General features: G+C 37.7%; 1 protein-coding gene across 3 annotated transcripts in view; it reads left to right on the top strand.

The window, feature by feature from the left end:
* The window catches only part of PRSS12 (serine protease 12), a 77,153-nt gene that overhangs the window by 27,099 nt on the left and 30,176 nt on the right, over nucleotides 1-19,878 (top strand). For all 3 annotated transcript variants that reach the window (XM_024993169.2, XM_010805881.4, NM_001193222.3), the window contains 4 exons: nucleotides 4,428-4,606; nucleotides 7,207-7,348; nucleotides 10,330-10,526; nucleotides 16,716-16,857. In XM_024993169.2, coding sequence (XP_024848937.1) covers nucleotides 4,428-4,606; nucleotides 7,207-7,348; nucleotides 10,330-10,526; nucleotides 16,716-16,857 — 660 coding nt within the window. The remainder of the gene's footprint in view (nucleotides 1-4,427; nucleotides 4,607-7,206; nucleotides 7,349-10,329; nucleotides 10,527-16,715; nucleotides 16,858-19,878) is intronic.

Here is a 19,878-nt window from a genome sequence, read left to right on the forward strand (position 1 = left end):
TGCTAATGGAACTGTGACATCATATTTTATTCTGTGGATATGCCATAATTTACATAAGAATTGTAAATTTTTGAACACTTTTTTTTCCTTAGGTTTTTTTTTTTGGCTATAAAATTATATTACAGAACCATATTATTCAGTGGTCAAAATAAAAATTCTTCTCATACTCTTTAAAAATATTTATTTGTTCTATTATTTTATTGCTTATTAATTTTAAAAATATTTTACAAACATTATTGGTATGTCTAATTATTGAGCAGAAAGGAGGCCTTATTTAACAGATGAGAAAGTTAGGCTCTCTGAGATTACTCAAAGTTCCCAAATTATACTGTGAGTGAGGACCAGAATCTTGAAATTTATGGCTCCCAAAGTAGGAATTTTCCTTTCATGTTACACTGTTTGTAAAATAGGCAGGTATTAATAAGGATAAATACGAATACAGGCTGAAAGAAATAGGGAAGTCAAGAGAGAAAAGTTTATTGTAGGAGGAAATTGATGATAAGCATGTTTTAGACAGATTATATATTAATGTGCCACAGACACCTCACTGAAAATGCCCCACGAGACTGAAAGAAAGCAAAGTGTTTCAGAGTCTGCTCTAAAGCCAGACACATTTTACCATCTAATTCTGGGCAAATTGTTTAACTTCTGCACCTCAGTTTCCTCATCTGTAAACAGTGGATAATAACATCATGGGGTTGTAGGGAGGATTGAAAGAGTTAATACATTTGAAGCTGTTAGACCAGTGTCTGGCATACAGTAATCATTCAGTATACTTCAAAATGTCATTATTGGAGATAGAGGGGATTGTTTTCCAGAAAGAAATATGGACTATTGACCATAAAAATGAGTTTTTCATCCAAATGTTATGTGTCACAAAATGATATTTGTGGTCAAAGAACCAGTCTTTTATAACCTAACAAGTAATCCTTTTTACACAATAGAATTGCCTAACTCAATTCTGTATCTATTCAAAGTAGTAGCTAAATCCAGGGATTGAGTTAGTCAGGTGGTACTTTTTATTTGCTATTTTTCTATGAAAAACAGACTATTTTATATGAATACAATCAGATTAGCTAAAGAGGTTTAGGAATGTTTGGATATGGATCAGACACAGGATCAATTCAGTGTTTATTGGGGATTGCTGCTATGTAGGTCAAACAACTTTGCATAAAGTAACCTAATAAATCGATGTATTATACCAGAGATCCCCTATTCCACAAATTTATTCGGCTGTCAGATGGTAAGAAAGTAGTAAAACTGGGACTGTTACTACACATGAACTGCCGGGGCTGGTGTGGACATACTTTTCATAATGGAAGGGAAGAGAACACACAAAACTTTATCAAATTTACATAGCACTTATTAGCCTTTAACAAACCATGAGTTTTATGTTGCTCTCCCTGGTATTAGACAATCTCTTGAAGGGCAGAGTCATTCATTTCTTTGGTATTCCCCTGAAAGCCAGTACAGTCCAGGGCACCAGGAAATAGGCTGAAGGACTGTGTGTATTTATAAGTATCATCTTAATTTTTAGTAAACTCAAAAATTAGCTGGGAAGCCTAGTTTGTTTTACATCATGGTTTCCTAGTTAGTGTTTTTTTGTTTTGTTTTGGTTCTTGAATTTGTTGCATTAATTTTTCTGATTATTTTAATTAAACATTTTTGTGATCATTAAAATAATGGTTGTAAACAATGGAAAATATGAAGATATATAAGGAAGAAAATAAAACACCCAAATGATGTTTTAAGGCTGCATTGTAACATAGATGATTTTCCCCAGAGTCACTGTCCGGGGCTTCTGAACTCCCATCTAGTGTCCTCCCTTAAGGTAGGAACACAGTTTAGAGGCTATTAATCAGGCCTTTTGCTTTTTCCTAGAACCTCTACCACATCTTTGACATATCTGAAATGCAGTGTATTTCAGTTACTCTGTCCAGCCTGTCTCAAGTCACTCCCAAGTAATGAGTATTTTACCTTTGTTATTTTTTTCTTGGGAATAGAAAGCCTTTAGTTTTTAATCTTTTAGCCTAGACTTTTAGTGCAAAGGATTTTAAGGATATGTAAAAATGCATTCTTACTGTTTTAACTTGATCCTTGTAAGTTGAGCATCTTACAATATGCTCAGTGGCCATGGCTATTTCTTCTTCTGTTAATAGGTTGTTTCTCTCCATTACCCTATTTTTGATGTTGGTCATTTTGTCTTTCATTATGATAATAATAAATTATGATTATTTACTTCTAAGAATTTTTTTTTCTTTGATTGCTGTTATATTTTACAAATATATCTTTTACCTTCTTTGCCTTTTGATCTGATTGTGCTGTATTTTGCTATACAGTAGTTCAAATTTATGTGTTTGGTTTATTTATTACATAGTTCAAATTTATAAGTTTAACTTTTTATAGTCTTTGTTTTCTGATTTCTCGGTTTTTTTTTTTTTTTTTTAATCTTGCTCAGGAAATTCCCTTATTATCAAGGGTTTAAGAACTATGTTCTTATTATTTCATTGCATTGTATTAACTTTTTAGTCATCTTGTCTTCCGCTTTCCCTCCTTCCTCCCTTTTTTTCCTTCTTTCTATTTAGATTTTTAAACCATCTGGAGTTCATTTTTTGTTTCTGAGTTTGGGATCAAATTTTATTTTCTCTCATATTGGTCCCTGGTTTTATTTTAGCACCTAATCTTGCCTCAAGGAATTATACTCACTGAAATTTTCTTTAACAGACACAGATCTTTTTCTTTTCTAGCAATTGTCACAGGGCAGAGATCCAAGGAGATGGTTAATCTGCCTTTCTCCAAAGCTTTCCTATCTGGCTTCCCCATGACCTGCATTAGTCATCCTGTCTCCTCTGCTTATATTCTGCGACTTTCAGTGTTCTCTAAATCAGTTTTCATATTTGCTTTCATTAATCTCTTTCCTCTAGAGCAAGGGTCAACAAACATTTTCCGTAAAGGGACAGATAGTGAGTACTTTAGACTTTCCAGTTACTCCACTGAGCTTTTGTGTAGTGCAAAAGCAGCCACAGACAATAATTTGGGAATGAGTGTGGTTTTGTTCCGATAAAACCTTATTTCTGGATAGTAAAATTTGAATTACATATATCAGAATTGCTTTCCTGTTTTGGTTTTAAATTCTCAAGATAGTTATAATGTAAGGAGAAAAGGGCAACTTAAATAGTGGGGAATAGATGCAGTATCGTTGAAAAGCATACTAAAAATATAAATACTCTAGTTTAAGAATTAAATGGCTGAAAAGGGCTAAAGATGCAATTTCTGAAGTCATTTATCATTTTGACAGGCAATCATGATCTTCTTCATTGAAATCTGGGGTTCTAGAGAATATAGTGTCACTTTGAATTGTGAGAGAAGTCAATTTAGTCAAATAAATTTGAGTGAAGAAATGTTTGGCCATGAGTAAGAGAACTGAAAATAACTGTGGCTTAAACAAGACATAAGAAATGCCAGGCTGGATGAGTTACAAGCTGGAATCAAAATAGGCAGGAGAAACATCAACAACCTCAGATATGCGGATGATACCACTCTAATGGCAGAAAGCAAAGAGGAGCTAAAGAGCCTCTTGATGAGGGCAAAGGAAGGGAGTGAAAGAGCCGGCTTACAACTAAATATTAAAAAAGCTAAGATCATGGCATCCAGCCCCATTCCTTCATGGCACATAGAGGGGAAAAGGTGGAAATAGTGACAGGTTCCTCTTCTTGGGCTCCAAAATCACTGTGGACAGTGACTGCAGCCGTGAAATCAGTAGATGTTTGCTACTTGGCAGGAAAGCTGTGACAAACCTAGACAGTAGGTTTGAAAAGGAGACATTACTCTGCCGACAAAGGTCCATGTAGTCAAGGATCTGGTCTTCCCAGTGGTCATGTCCAGTTCTGAGAACTGGACCGTAAAGAAGGTGGAGCACCAAAGAATTGATGCCTTCAAACTGTGGTGCTGGAGAAAACTCCTGAAAGTCCCTGGACAGCAAGGGGATCAAACCAGTCAATCTTAAGGGAAATCAACCCTGAATTGGAAGGACTGATGCTGAAGCTGAAACTCCAGTATTTTGGTCATCTGATGTGAACAGCTGACTCATGTGGAAAATCCCTGATGCTAATAAAGACTGAGGGGAGAAGGAGAAGAGGGCATCAGAGGATGAGATGGCTGGCCAGCATCATTGATGCAATGGTCATAAAGACCAGAGATAGTCAACTCAAGGTTGGTATGGTGGTTCCACAGTCATCAGGGCCCCAGACTCTAGCTTGCAGCTCTTTCATTCTTAATGAATGGTACTTTATGGACCAAGATAGCTACAGTGGAATGAATTGATAAGGAAAATTATAAATTAATCATAAGTTTACCTTTGCCAGAGGCAAAAGAAGAAACAGGTCCGACTAACCTTTGATCTGACTTATGTTCTTATGTTTGTTCAGTGGCATTGCCAAAGCATGGAATCAGGCGTATTTTGGGGAAGGGTCTGGTCCAGTAATGTTGGATGAGGTACGCTGCACCGGGAATGAGCTTTCTATTGAGCAGTGTCCAAAGAGTTCCTGGGGAGAGCATAACTGTGACCATAAAGAAGATGCTGGAGTGTCCTGTACCCCTCTAACAGGTAGGAACTTCACCCTGTCAACCTAGCCACCCTTGCCTTCGCGCCTATTTGGTTTTAACTTCCCTCCTCAATTTAGCTAATATTACTAAATGCACTTACAAATAAATCCCCAAATAAAACATAAAAAGAATGTATACTGTGTATTAAAATGCTCTCTTTATTTATAGATATTTCTGAAATTTTCAGTTGAAAGCTACACAATCCTATAAAGTAATTAAGAACATATAATCTTGTTGCAATATATAGTACCCAGTAGTCAGAATCAGCACTCTAGCCTGGAAAATCCCATGGACAGAGGAGCCTGGTAGGCTGCAGTCCATGGGGTCACGAAGAGTCGGACACGATGGAGCGACTTCACTTTCACTTTTCACTTTCATGCATTGGAGAAGGCAATGGCACCCCACTCCAGTGTTCTTGCCCGGAGACTCCCAGGGACGCGGGAGCCTGGTGGACTGCCGTCTGTGGGGTCGCAGAGAGTTGGACATGACTGAAGCGACTTAGCAGCAGCAGCAGCAGCAGTCAGAATCAGTGTACAATGATAAATTTAGGATGTTAGGTATTACAATTATATATTTAGTCCATTCATTGATTAACCTGTCTTGACTCTCAGAATGTGTTTATAGCTGGTGAACTATTTTGATGGGATTGTTGATTAAAGAACACTATTAAAGAGCCAGATTAACCTTTGCTGTACTGAATATTCAGACTCTTCCAAATCACAACATGCTTGTCAAGCTATGTCTTGTGTTGCAAGGACATGTCTGAGTGCAAATGAGTGTATTATGTACTTAAATGTTTGGGGGGAAGAAGAGAGAAATGGACGGGCAAGAGAAGTTGGGTCATCACAAATCTGTTGTTTCTATAGCAAAAAGAGCTTGAAGAAAAAAAATAGGGTTTTAATATTTCTTTAAAAAAGTTAAATGAAATACTTCTGAGAAACTGTGAAATGCCGAAGGTCTACTTTTTTATTTACATAGTTCTGTACACTCTGTTATTTTATTAGAATAACACATTTATACACAAAATAAATAGAAAATTTATACCAGATTGTAAGCCAGAGCACTTCATCTTCTTGAGCCTCCATTTCCTCCTCTTTCAAATGACGATAGTCTTGTAGTGTTGCTGGGGTGGTCAAATGAGGTAACAGGTGTAACAATGCTTTGCAAACAGTGAAATTTTACATTAATAATGATTCTATTGCTGCTGCTGCTAAGTCACTTCAGTCGTGTCTGACTCTGTGCGACCCCGTAGACGGCAGCCCACCAGGCTCCCCCGTCCCTGGGATTCTCTAGGCAAGAACACTGGAGTGGGTTGCATTTCCTTCTCCAATGCATGAAAGTGAAAAGTGAAAGTGAAGTCGCTCAGTCTGTCCGACTCTTTGCAACCCCATGGACTGCAGCCTACCAGGCTCCTCCGTCCATGGGATTTTCCAGGCAAGAGTACTGGAGTGGGGTGCCATTGCCTTCTCCCATTCTATTGCTAGGAGATCTTAATTTACTTTGAATGATCCCAGAGATTCATGAAAAGGATGACTTTCCCCCAAGATTATTTATGTATTTCATTTGGGAGGAGGGACAGTGTTTGGGTTATTTTCGATGGAAATAGCCTCTTATACTTTCTGGGAAATGAATTTATTATATTGTGTATCTGCTTAGACGCTTTTTACAGGATTTTCTGGGAATTAAGTATTCATTTAATTTCAGAAGACTCAAATTTAGATTTGTATTATCGACAAAAGAACAAAGGCAAAACCTGCACCCCAGTTCTTATTCCCTTCTCCAGGGGATCTTCCCAACCCAGGAATTGAACCTGGGTCTCCTACATTCCAGGTGGATTCTTTACCATCTGAGCCACCGGGGAATCCTTTATGAATGCCTAAGGAATAATAATAAATACTTTGACATGATTGATCACTCTTCAACCAGAATAGCTTATTTTGTCTTCATAGTTCAGTATTTTTTCATTCACAGTTAAATTTTTCAGCTATTTCCAAGTTACTGTGTTTTTATACTTTTTAAATTTAAATGACAAATGTTGTTCATACTTAAGGAGATTAAACCTGTAAGAAATTTCCCAAGTATTTAATCTGGAGAAATCTAAATAATTACTTTGGAATTATATCAGAGTATATTTTTCTACTTAGACATAGGAGTACAAATAAAAGGGAAAGTGTTTTGTTAGGACAGATATGTGTTATGACTTTGTTCAAGAGCAATCCCGTTAATGACCTCAGATCACTGAGCACAGGTCTATGCTTGTGTGCTTAGTCGCTTCAGCTGTGAGCGACTCTTTGCAACCCTATGGACCGTAATCTGCCAGGCTCCTCTGTCCATGGGGTTCTCCAGGCAAGAATCCTGGAGAGGGGTGCCGTTTCCTTTTCCGGGGGATCTTCCCGACCCAGGGATTTAACCCGGGTCTCCAGCATTGCAGGCAGACTCTTTACTGTCCGAGCTACCAAGGACAATTCTAGTAGGAGTTAAAAAAAAAAAAAGGCCTAGAGAGAGATCTGGGTAGGATGGTATTTCTCATGAAATTAAAATGTTGCTCTGCCTTTTTCTGGTCATTATTTACTCAGTCTCCGTGTTTCCTTCTTGTCGCAGATGGCGTCATCAGACTTGCAGGTGGTAAAGGCAGCCACGAGGGTCGCCTGGAGGTGTATCACAGAGGACAGTGGGGGACTGTCTGTAATGACGGCTGGACTGATCTTAATACCTATGTGGTTTGCCGACAGCTGGGATTTAAGTAAGATCTATTGATACAAGATAGCTGAATGCCAAACTCTATTTTTAGAAGTCTTATTTTGTTACCTTTACTTGGAATGTCTATAATACTAACAATATATATTCTCAAACATTATCTACATGTCTATTCTACCTACCTTCCTACCCCTCTTATCTACCTATCTATATATGGAAGTTCAGCAATTAAAAAACAATAACATTCTCTTTGATGATAAATACCCATCCATATCTTACTATTTATCTCACTTGCCTTTCCTGCCACCACCTTTCTTCTTGAATGACTGGTTGGAGCCATGGAAGTCCTGTTTTGTCTATTTAAGTGAGACTGTGTGCTGTGAATGATCAGTTTTATTCTGATGCATTGTTACTATTGGATGTTGTTAGTAATAACATCACTGTGTTTAAAATTGCAGAGAAGTCCAATGTCAAATTCTTTGGTATTACATTATTTCCTTTCTCATAATGTGATGATAATTATCATTTTATTTGAGAAAAACAGCTTTCTTGTCATGAGATGACCTTTTGAACTCACCCTTGACCTCATTCTCTTAAAAACTGAGTTTCACACTTTGAGCAATATATTTCATGTCACACACATAATGCATTCCAGAGTAAAGACCTAAGTTGCTTGAAGTAATTGCAAATGATGCCTTTGAGCTAATATCTGAATGAGGCCTATGAATGCCCATTCTTTCTTATTTTCCATATTTCTATGTCATACTTGAAGTAACTGTCTCATGTTTAAAAGAAATAAGCAAAATTATATTATTTCAGCTTGAGATAGAATTAATTGCAAATATTAAAACTTAAAAATATGCTTTCATTCAAGCTAAACATTCAAGCTATGTTTAAACATGTTTTTAAAGTTGTAAAAGTAATATAAAATTTTAGAGATTTGGAAAAAAGAGAAAATAAAAAACTACCCCTAATTTTTCTGTTATTAAAACTTGTGTATAACTTTGTAACAGCTCTGGTAGTAGATATGTAATTTTACTATTCACTTTTTAAACTTTACATTACTGTAGTCATAATTCTTAATAACATAACTGATGATGTTCATACTATAATTTATGTAATATTTAAATTAGTTTAAATTTTCCTGTTGTAAATAAAAACATCAAAAGGTATAGATGTATGCGATTGACAAATATTTTGAATTTTCATGGGCAGTGCAGTTAATTATAATTATGAGGTGAAGGGCTATGACATGCTAGCCAAATAAATATTGATGTTTAATTAATAAGAATTACTTTAAAATGCCATTTCATCTGAGTAAATCTCTGTTAGTCTGAGAACTGTATCCCATTTTCACAAGTTTAGAAAAATTCAAACATACTGTTGTTTACTGTTCTCATATTTTTCCGTATTAGTGAAAACAATTGAATAAATGCTGATTTTTTTTTCCTCCATTTTTAATTTATTTTGTTTCACAGATACATTAAGTTTTTCTTGCATATACAGAGTACCAGAACTTAATGGTTCTGAAAGTGTTCTCAGTATTTGTTAAAATTCTAAATGATTGTGTTAGAAGGTAGAACAGGCACCTGCTACAGTTACATTTTAGTTTACAGAGGAGTTTCTGAAAGAGAATGCTGTTTTGGAGTGAAAAAGAGGGTGAACACTGGGTTTCGTCATACAAACGAAATCCCAAAGCAAAATGGCCTCTTCTGTCTCTTACATAATTGATATGAACGGATGTAATCAGATTGCTGCATTTTGTGGAAACCTGGTATAAGTTGAAAGTGATAGCAGTATGGAATTTAGGATAATTACTTTTCTAGCTAAGAACCGATCAGTCAGAAAAATAGAAGTCTTAGAATGACATTGAAAGTTGCATTGTTTTAATTTATTGAAATGTTCATCATGTTAAGTAAATTTAATAAATAAGTGCATGGGAAAAAATTAGGAACATTCATCTTTCAGACCAAAAGATCTCTTCATATTCTTAATACAGAAATAATAAAATGAATGGAAGTGGCTAACATAAAATTTATGAGTTAGAGTTTAATTATTTATATAGACCAATTGAAAGACTTCAGATATCTTTTAGCCCAGGGATTTCTTGAGGCTTGTTTGGATTTTACAGAACAAAAGAACCAAACTGGGGAGAAGATGAATGAAGGTAGAGATTGACTTATTTGCTAATTTTTAATTTTGTGGATCCTTCCTATTTCTACAGTGTGTATATATATTATAATACACTTAGGCTTTTTCAGTAGGGCAGTGTTACAAATAAAGTCAATTGAAACACAAATATAATTCATGAAAGTTTAAAAAGTCAGATTTATGTAACCTTATAAAAAGCACTGTTATTACTCTGATTTTGATGGGTTAAAATCCAGGTTTCATCATGGATTGGAATGATTCTTGAGAAATCACTGAACCAATACATACATTTTGTTTTTATTTTTTGTTTATTTGTTTTCTTTGACTGCATCATGCAGCTTTCAGTATCTTAGTTCCACTACCAGGAATTGAACCTGCAACCCTTGGCAGTGAAAGTGTGGAATCCTAACCACTGAACCTCCAGGAAATTCCTCACACGGTTTATTTTGGAAGACAGGATAGGAAAAGGGCTTAGAGAGCTAATGAAATCAAATGCACTCAGAAGGCTTTCAGAGGCTGATACAAGAGTTCTCACTTTCTGGTGCACTGTGTTATTTCCACGGTCAGAAATTTGACATTTATCTGTCTGCATTCTCTCTGGATGGTGGGTTAAACTGTAGACAAAACACAAGAATGGTTGGGGGAATAGGATTAATTATCTACTCGTTACCCATTCAATCAATCAAACATTGTTAAGATCATGAAAATATGTGATGTAGTGAATACTACTGTTAGAACTGAGTTCTCAGGATAGGAGAAAGAACAATACTACCCTCTGAAGTCATGACACTTAATGAGGTTGCTTGTTTTATGGTTTGTGGTTCCTTGAAACAAGAGAGAGCAGTTGTGTGCATGATGTTTGTTTTATTGCCACAGATACGGCAAACAAGCCTCTGCAAACCACTTTGAAGAGAGCATGGGACCCATATGGCTGGATGGGGTCAGTTGCTCGGGAAAGGAAGCCAGTTTCCTTCAGTGTTCGCAGAGACCCTGGGGAAGTCATGACTGCAGCCATCGGGAAGATGTTGGCATCTCCTGCTACCCCGGCGGGAATGGATTCAGATTGTCCCTGGGTGAGGTCCTGCCACAGCTCTTGAGTATTCATATTCCAGTAGCCACTGCACGTTTAGCCACTGGTCTTTGGCTTTTCAAAAAGTCTATTTTCCTAGATGCTCTATATTTTAGTAATTTTATTTCAGAGAAAAATAGTCTTTTGAGTCTTTACACCAATGTTACAAAATTTTACTCCTAATTTTTCTCTACCCATCAGCCTCCGTTTCTCATGTATCTGAAAGATGGAAGAAAGAAACTGCAATGTCCATTCCCCAACTGATTAAGTACCTATTCTGCCTCTCATTTAGCTTGAATTCTAACGAGCTATTTGAGAAAGGATTGAAAATAAATCAGAACAAAACAATAGGTCTCTTTCCCACCCTCCATGATTCATTTGTCTTTAGTCCTGAGGCCTTGTTAATCATTGCTTGCCAGCCAGCCACTGCTGTGTCCTAACATAGATCTTTCAAATTTCTCACTGGACTCCAAGGTGGATTCATTGGAGTAAACAGCCCACCTATCTTTCTAAGATATCCTGTTACTAAAATACCCATTAGCATCACTTATTATGACCCTCATTCCAAATTTCTTCAGACTTATAGTCAGATAAAAGGTACTTAGCTCACCTAACAGTCTAAAATATTCGTGTATAGTGTTAATCACTCAGTCGTGTCTAACTTGTTCGACCCCATGGACTGTAGCCTGCCAGGCTCCTCTGTCCCAGGCAAGAATACTGGAGTGGGTTGCGATTTCCTTTTCCAGGAGATCTTCCCGACTCAGGGGTCCAACCTGGGTCTCCTGCATTGCAGGTAGATACTTTACCGTTTGAGCTACAGGGAAGACCTTAAATATTCTTAGGTAAAGGTCCTTAAATATTCTTAGGTAAAGGTCCTTTTGTGAGCAGAGAGCAACTACTATATATCCTTGACAGACTTAACATCTGATGGGGAGGCCAGAATAAATATGAATGAAAAGTATAGAGGGAGATATTCAGAAGACTTGCCAGGACTTTACCATAGCTCTGTTTGTATCTATATTGTATTTTTTGGTACATAAATGTTGAAATAACCACTGGTGGTCCTTAAGTCTCACCTCAAGCTTGAGTCAGCCCCTTTTATATCTTCCTGCTTTGAGACTCTGAAGCTGGAATCTTCATATTATAAAACAATGTGTTGTTTTGTGTTGGGATGTGTTGATTTCTACAGTATTAACTATTCCCTGGTGGCACAGTGGTAATGTGCCACCTCCTTCCACGTGACTTGCGCCCATGCCGCCAGCATCCTAATGGAGCTGGATGACTGGCCCTACGTCGTCTCCATCACCTGCTTCAAGCACAAGTCGGGGGGCCATAACGTCCAGGTCACGAGGGCCGTGTCCTTGGGCCAGGTGGTCATCACCAAGAACCGCAACGGGCTTTACTACCGGTGCCGCGTTATCGGCACCACCACGCAGACCTTCTAGGAAGTGAACTTTGATGACGGATCCTACAGCGACAACCTGTATCCAGAGAGCATCACTAGTAGAGACTGTGTCCGCTTGGGCCCGCCACCTGAGGGTGAGTTCGTGGAGCTCCGGTGGACTAACGGCAACCTTTACAGGGCCAAATTCATTTCCTCTGTGACCAGTCACATCTACCAAGTCGAGTTCGAGGATGGGTCCCAGCTGATGGTGAAGTGTGGTGACATCTTCACCCTGGATGAGAAGCTCCCCAAGAGGGTCCGGTCCCGGCTGTCGGTCAGCAGAGGGGCCCCACAGGAGAGCGTCTTCTCCGGAGAGGAGGTGAAGGCCACCAAGCCCCCTCGGGTGGGGACTCAGGGTGGAACCTGGACTACCCGGCCTTCATGGAGAGCCTGCTGCAGGCGCAGTGCTGGCCCGGAGCCCCCTACTAGGACCATTGGTCACCTGTGAGCCCTCGGCCCAGCAAGGCAGGCGTGGTGGGCCCTGGTGTTTGCCTGCTGTGAATCCCTGTCCTCGCCTCTCAGCCCGAGAAGCTACCTCAGCGACAGGAGCAAGCAGGACGCCGTATGCAGGAGATGTGGGCTTGATCTCTGGGTTGGGAAGGATATGGAGAAGGAAATGGCAACCCACTCCAGTATTCTTGCCTGGAAGATTCCACAGATAGAGGAGCCTGGCGGACTGCAGTCCACAAGGTCACAAAGAGTGGGACACTACTGAGCATGCAGTTAAGCATGCATACTTTAATTTGTCAAAGTGTCTGTTGATTCCCCATTGTCCTCTGACCTGGGGGATCATAGTGACGTACTCCACTAATCTAGCACTAATGATACCAGGTAGAACTACAGCATTTTACCCCGTCCCTCATAGGTCATATTTTAAATTGTTTCTGTTTGATCTCCTCCCTCGCTGCTTTCTTCCTATAAAGGATTTATGACCCTTTAGGATTATGTGATGAATAATTACAAGTGGTTGGGAGAGATAGAGCCTGTTTGCTAGAAATATGGAGTGATCTATTCAGGCATAATCCATCAGTACTCCATGTGATGAAGTATTATAAATACTATGCATGTGTTCTAAGCCACTTCAGTTGTGTCTGACTTTTTGCAACCCTTTGGACTATAGCCTGCCAGGCTTCTCTGTCCATGGGGCTCTCCAAGCAAGAATACTGGAGTGGGTTGGCCATGCCCTCCTCCAGGGGATCTTCCCAACCCAGGGGTGGATCAGCCCCCAACCCCCGGCCCCGTCTCTTTTCTCGCCTGCATTGGCAGGTGGGTTCTTTACTACTAGTGCCACCCGGGAAGCATACCAAATACTACAATCTCAGTTCTCTGAAGACCTGTGTGGTTAAATATACACATACAGTTAGGACAACTAATCCTTTCAATTTCCTTAAAATCTTAAATTTTCTAAGATTATATTGATAGATATATTTTTAAAAAATTAAAACAGTTCAGGGTGATAATTATTAATAAAATATGAGATCATTATTATGAATTCTTTGGTCCTAATTTTGGTAATATATTAACTATTCATTTGTCCAAAGAACCTTATATCTGAGCCAAATTATTCTTTTGCAATAGAATCAGGTTACCATTTATTCATCCAAAGAGATCATTACTTTCCCACTTATCAAAAAGGACTGCAAAGAGATCATGGAATGGTGCAGTTTAAAAACAATTTAATTTTTTCACTTCTTTGGCACTATGATAAGAGCTGTTAGACTATTAGAGTATTCACCTATTTGAAGGCAACTCATTGACCTTAACTTTAATTGTGAATGAAACTTTTCTCAAAATTAGTAGTAGTTCAGTAGACACTTCCTAATTTTAGGTGTGTGGTAGATGGAATGCTCAAAAACAATATTCTAGGTCAGTAAAGGTGATTTAGTACAAATGTAGTTAGTTAATGCCTATGTTAGTTGGGGAAAATTTGTGGGATGGTAAATATGTAGATTTCTTATTTTAATACTGCATTCTTTTTTAAAAATTTAAATAAGTTTATTAATTACCAAATTTTCCACATCCTATCTCAAACTTACTTGCCCTGATTGCCCTAAGACTACTCTCCACCAATACTGCATTAATTCTAAAGTTCAGAGTATTAAATCTTAACAGAGATATCTTTTACACTTCATTGTCTCTGAATTTTACAGTATAAAGTTCAACTTCTACTTTTATGCTAGATTTTATCTTTCTTTTAGGAAAAATATTATTTTCTTAAAAATAATGTATTAAATCAGTTTTATAGGAAAATTGAAATAAAGAAAACTCTGTTGTAATCAGAGTTTGAGATATATAATGAAAGGTACTGTATACTCTGTTTAGTTTTCCCAAGCATCTTAAGATTTTAGAAATAAATCATGTATGTTATTATTGCTACAACAAAAAGAACTTAGTGAGGTGGTATTAATAGAATGGTTTCTGTCATTCAGTTTCCCTTCAAGCATCAAAAATCCAATGATTTAATAAAATGAGTGGCTAAAATTAGGTTCAGAAATATTGTGTATATTATTTTTACAAAGTATGCAACTTAGGCTTTAAAAATACTTTATCATTTTTATTTTTATGGAATGTGAAAAACTGCCCATAAAACAACTAGGATGCAATGTGGAGATCTAATTCCATGTGTGTATGATTTCTTAATTTTGCACCAAAGATCTAAAAAGTGTAAAAATCAAAAACAGAAGAATTTCATCTCTTTAAAGTTTTTCTTTGAGAATCACTTTTCCCCTTTTTCCTCTTGCAAAGACTCCCTAAATTTAAGGTACAATAATAAGAAATGTAAAGTTTTAAATATATTGTGTTTTGTAACATGCCTATTACAAAAATTTTTTAGCTAATGTAAACAACGCATAGAGAAGGTTGTTATTTTGACTTTGCTGTATTGATTCCACTATGATGCCTGTTCCATGAAGTGAGTATGATCAGAGATTAGAGAGCCAGCAACCCTGGGGCAACAAAGAAGAATTCGAGGAATCAAAGTAGGATGTGTCTATCTTGCCAACTGTGTTTCCTTTCAGTTAAAAAATGTCGTCTAGTGATTACATACGTGGGGTTGAACACATATTGAATGATACTTGGTTTATTAGCTGCTTACGTCACCTCCTTAGGTTCTAATAATTTCACCATGTTGGATGGTATTCTTTGAATCCTTATCAATCTTAGAGGCGCAAGCTGGAGACCCTTCTAGTAACAAGATAATGTAAAGAAAGTGTATTAGTTTGCTTGGCCTACTGTAACAGATCACACGCTGGGTGGCTTAAACAACAGGTATTTATTGTCTCACACTTCTGGAATCTGGAAGTCCAAAATCAAGGTATGCGCAATGGTTGGGTACTTCTGAGGACTGGAAGGGGAAGATCTGTTCCAGGCCTCTCTCCTCAGCTTGTAGGTGGCTGTTTTCTCCCTCTTTCTCTTCACAACATCTTCCTTCTGTGTATCTCTGTGTACAAATTGGATTAGAGCCCATTCTAATGGCTTCACAATTCAACCCCAGGCAGTATGCAAGCCATAACGAGGGCTTTTAATTAAACAAAACCATATTTATTGGTGTCGATACAGATGTGTGAAAAACTCTACAAGTCATTTCTTTTGCATAATTCAGATAAATCCCCAATTTACTAGAGATCAGTTTCTCAACTTTTACATCTTTAGTGATTTTTATGACTTAAGCTCTTCCTTGGGAATCAATAGTAAATAGGAAGCCTGAGATGGAAATTGTTCTTATTAGTTGCTTCCGTTTTTTTTTTCTTCTCTTCCATCTTTCAAGTTACTCATGCATCCTAAAGTATATCTAAAAATTCTTCTTAAAAATACCTGTGAAATTAACTCTCATGGACATTAATGACCTCATTTGAGAGAAGAACAAATGTCTTAGATGGCCTCAAATATTTCTTCCAGATCTGAACTTTTGTAATTCTGCTTATGAAATGATTGGAGTCAAATTATTTGCAACACCCCCCCCAAAAAAATCAATCAAATGTCCAAAGGATCCTTTAAAAAGTCATGCTTAAATTCAATAATGAAAATTATATTCATTTAAATGTCATAAAATATTTAGTTGATTTAATGTGAATGTAGACTAAGGGAGAAATTAAAACTTTTTTTCACATAATTGAAAAAAAAAATACTAGCTTTGGAGTATAATTTCTAGGTATGTTGATGGATAAGTGAGTAGATGTAGAACAAAAACAATTCCAAGTTAATGTCTTTTACTAACTAGAAGTTAGAGGTAATAAGATCATACACAGTTTTACAGTGCTATATATTCATTTATTCAATAAACAGGTGTTATGTGTACTCTCGGAGAAGGCAATGGCACCCCACTCCAGTACTCTTGCCTGGAAAATCCCATGGATGGAGGAGCCTGGAAGGCTGAAGTCCATGGGGTCACTGAGGGTCGGACACGACTGAGCGACTTCACTTTCACTTTTCACTTTCATGCATTGGAGAAGGAAATGGCAACCCACTCCAGTGTACTCTATAATGCCAGGCACTGTCTCAAGTGCTGGGAATATAAAGTTGAGCAAGATAAGCACTCTGACCTCAAGGCTTCAAAAGATATTGCAAAAGTGGATACAATTTTTTTTTTTTTTCTAAATTGGTATGTCCTCTCTCTCACTGTCCATTTAATATTTAGCTCATTTTAAAAGCAAATACTATTTTATAAAGTCTCTGATGCTTTAACATCAGTTTGCTTGTTTTGGCTCTTATAAAAGTAATAATGAGTATTACTTTTAACTCGCGACTTAGGTTTTCCAATCAGACTGATGGATGGAGAAAATAAGAAGGAAGGACGAGTGGAGGTTTTTATCAATGGCCAGTGGGGAACAGTTTGTGATGATGGGTGGACTGATAAGGATGCAACTGTGATCTGTCGACAGCTTGGCTACAAGTAAGAAAACCTAATTATTTGGGATGGTTGCTTTACAAAATTTATGATTATTTTACTCTTGTTCTTGTATAAAATTAGTATTTATGATTCAGTTGAAAATACTGGCAGCATGCTGACTTGATTGAGAATGGTAAAGAAATACGGAGTCTGTTTAAATTTTTCTAAACTCTTACAAGACATATACATGATGTTACTCAAGAAATGTAGCTTTTATCTAATAACAAATAGTCCAATAAATCTTGATTATTCATAACACTGGAGAAGGAAATGGCAAGCCACTCCAGTATTTTTACCTGGAAAATCTCATGGACAGAGGAGCCTGGCCAGCTACAGTCCATGGGGTCGCAAAAGGGTCGGACAGAACTTAGCGACTAAACAAAAACAACAATATTCATAACAATGCTTCTGTCAGCCAAACGTATTAACCTTTTCTCTGTGATTTATGTCGCAACACAGTAGCCTTATAAGGGATTCTGCTGTTACTGAAATTACGGTTGGTTCTTGTTATTTGCAGTAGTTTTGTTATTTGTACAGTCACGATGAACATTAAGTTAGGAAATACTGAGCCATTGCTTCTAGCTGCTGCTGCTAAGTCGCCTCAGTTGTGTCTGACTCTGTGCGACCCCATAGACGGCAGCCCACCAGGCTCCCCCATCCCTGGGATTCTCCAGGCAAGAACACTGGAGTGGGTTGCCATTTCCTTCTCCAATGCGTGAAAGTGAAAAGTGAAAGTGATAGTTTTTATTTTTTAAAGCATTTATTTATTTTTGGCTGTGCTGGGCCTGTGTGGTGCAGGCTTTCTCTAGCTGCGGCGAGCGGGGCTGCTCTCTAGCAGTGGTGTGTGGGCTTCTCGTGGTGGTGGCTTCTCCTGTTGCGGAGCACAGGCTCTAGAGTGCATTGATTTCAGTAGTTGCAGCATGTGGCCTCAGTCGTGGCTCCCGGGTTCCGGAGCGCAGGCTCGATAGTTGTGGCTCAGGGGCTTATTTGCTCCTTGGCATGTGGAATCTTCCGGCATCAGGAATCGAACCCATGTCACCTGCATTGTCAGGCAGACTCTTTACCACTAAACCACCAGGGAAGCCCCTTAGTTTATAGTTGTTTCTAAAATAAAGCTTAATACATAAATGAGTAATTTAATGTTACTATGACAAAGTGGATGGGCGTCTTCTAGTGTACAAGCTACAGTTTGCCATCAAATGGTATTTAGAAGAGAATCATTTAGCTTTTGATCAGTTTACATATATTTGAACATATACTTGTTTTTATAATTTCCCAGTGAGAGGAGATAAAATTTCATATAAGAACTTATAAATAAGTATGTGATTAGAAAAGGGGATTTTTTCCCCCATGTCTACTTTGAATTATTAAAAATCTTTAATAAAGCATTTATTTGTAGAAATCAATCCAGAAAGCTTTGGAGATGTCAGAGAGGTTTCTTAATAAGAATACCAGAGAACTGTCCCCCACCATCTATATTGCACTTGAGGGTTAGTACTTGGAAACACTGAGAATCAAAATAGCATTAGCTTTTTCATAATGTAAGAAACAGAAATGAAGTAATAAAAATCAGGAACATGAGTGGTAACTAATATAGATGCACTTAGAGTGACAGAAAGTAAAACACACTCTTTAATGGTGTATTACATAATGTCTGACAAAGTCTAGCATATGAGAGCACATTGTTTTTAGAGGGTTGAGAGAGAATGTGTTGCGATCAGCTAACCTCGTTAGGACTAAATAGCCCTGATGGAGATTCCATTCTTTTCGAACTTTGTGTGATTCCATTAGTGCATGCTTCGATATGACATTGCTCTTGCACTCTGTGTTTATTGGAGTTATATCCCTTAAAAGGATTTTCAAAGGGTGTGTCCTTATTGCTTTGACTGTGTGCTCAGTCGTTTTGAGTCATGTCCAACTCTTTGCAACCCTATGGATGTAGCCCACCATGTTCCTCTGTCCATGACAGCAATACCACGCCTCTCTCCAGACAGGAATGTTGGAGTGGGTTGCCATGCCCTCCTCCAGGGGATCTTCTCCACCCAGGGATTGAACCCGTGTCTCTTATGTTTCCTAGCACTGGCAGGCAGCTTCTTTACCACTAACATTACCTGGGAAGCCCGTCCCTATTGCCTTAATAGACACCTAAAACTAACTATATCTAATTTGTAATCTTATGTTTAAATAGCTGCAAAGAGTTTAATTTCTGGCATATTTGTATATGACATTTAAAAGTTGAAGTTACATCATTCTTTTAATTATATCCAACAAAACATAAATATAGTGTTTTGATACTCACATTCATTTAAAAAATACATGAATAAGTTCTTCTCTGACCATCACAAATTTTACATAGTTCCTTTTTCTCCTTGAAATTTTAGTTTAAATTTTCTTTCCCCACAGAATCCTAATGTTACTATATTTTAAAAACTGTGTGTGTGTACACATGCAGAGAGTGAGATAGAGAAAAATTAAATTCTTCTAACAAGATGCTCTCAGGATTTTATGATTTCTGGTACACAACTAATTAAAAACAACAAATTTGATAAATGATTTTTCAGCGTAGGAAAGAAAAGTTGACAAAAGCTCTCATTTCCTAGACCGATGGGTTGGGGTTTGGGTCCTTGGATAACAGGAGGCTTCATTGCTATCGTTTGTTTTGAACTGTTCTTTTGGCCACTTCAGAGGCTTTTAAATCTTGGAGCAATGCACTGTGGTTGGATTGGCTGAGTGAAAGGCATGCCTTTTTTTTTGTGTAGTGGGAAAAGGGAAATTTTGAAAGAGAAGTTGATCTTGACTTAGCAAGACTAGTTTTAGGAGAGAATACACATGGATTTTGATGATCTACATATCAGTTGCCATATCTCTTGGAAAATCATCATCTACTCCCAGGAGTACTTGATACTCAGTTGAAGTGAAGTGAACTGAAGTGAAAGTTGCTTAGTCGTGTCTGACTCTTTGCGACCCCATGGACTGTCCATGGAATTCTCCAGGCTGGAGAGGGTAACCTTTCCCTTCTCCAGG

This window comes from Bos taurus, chromosome 6, assembly GCF_002263795.3.
Source record: "Bos taurus isolate L1 Dominette 01449 registration number 42190680 breed Hereford chromosome 6, ARS-UCD2.0, whole genome shotgun sequence".
Lineage (NCBI taxonomy): Eukaryota > Metazoa > Chordata > Mammalia > Artiodactyla > Bovidae > Bos > Bos taurus.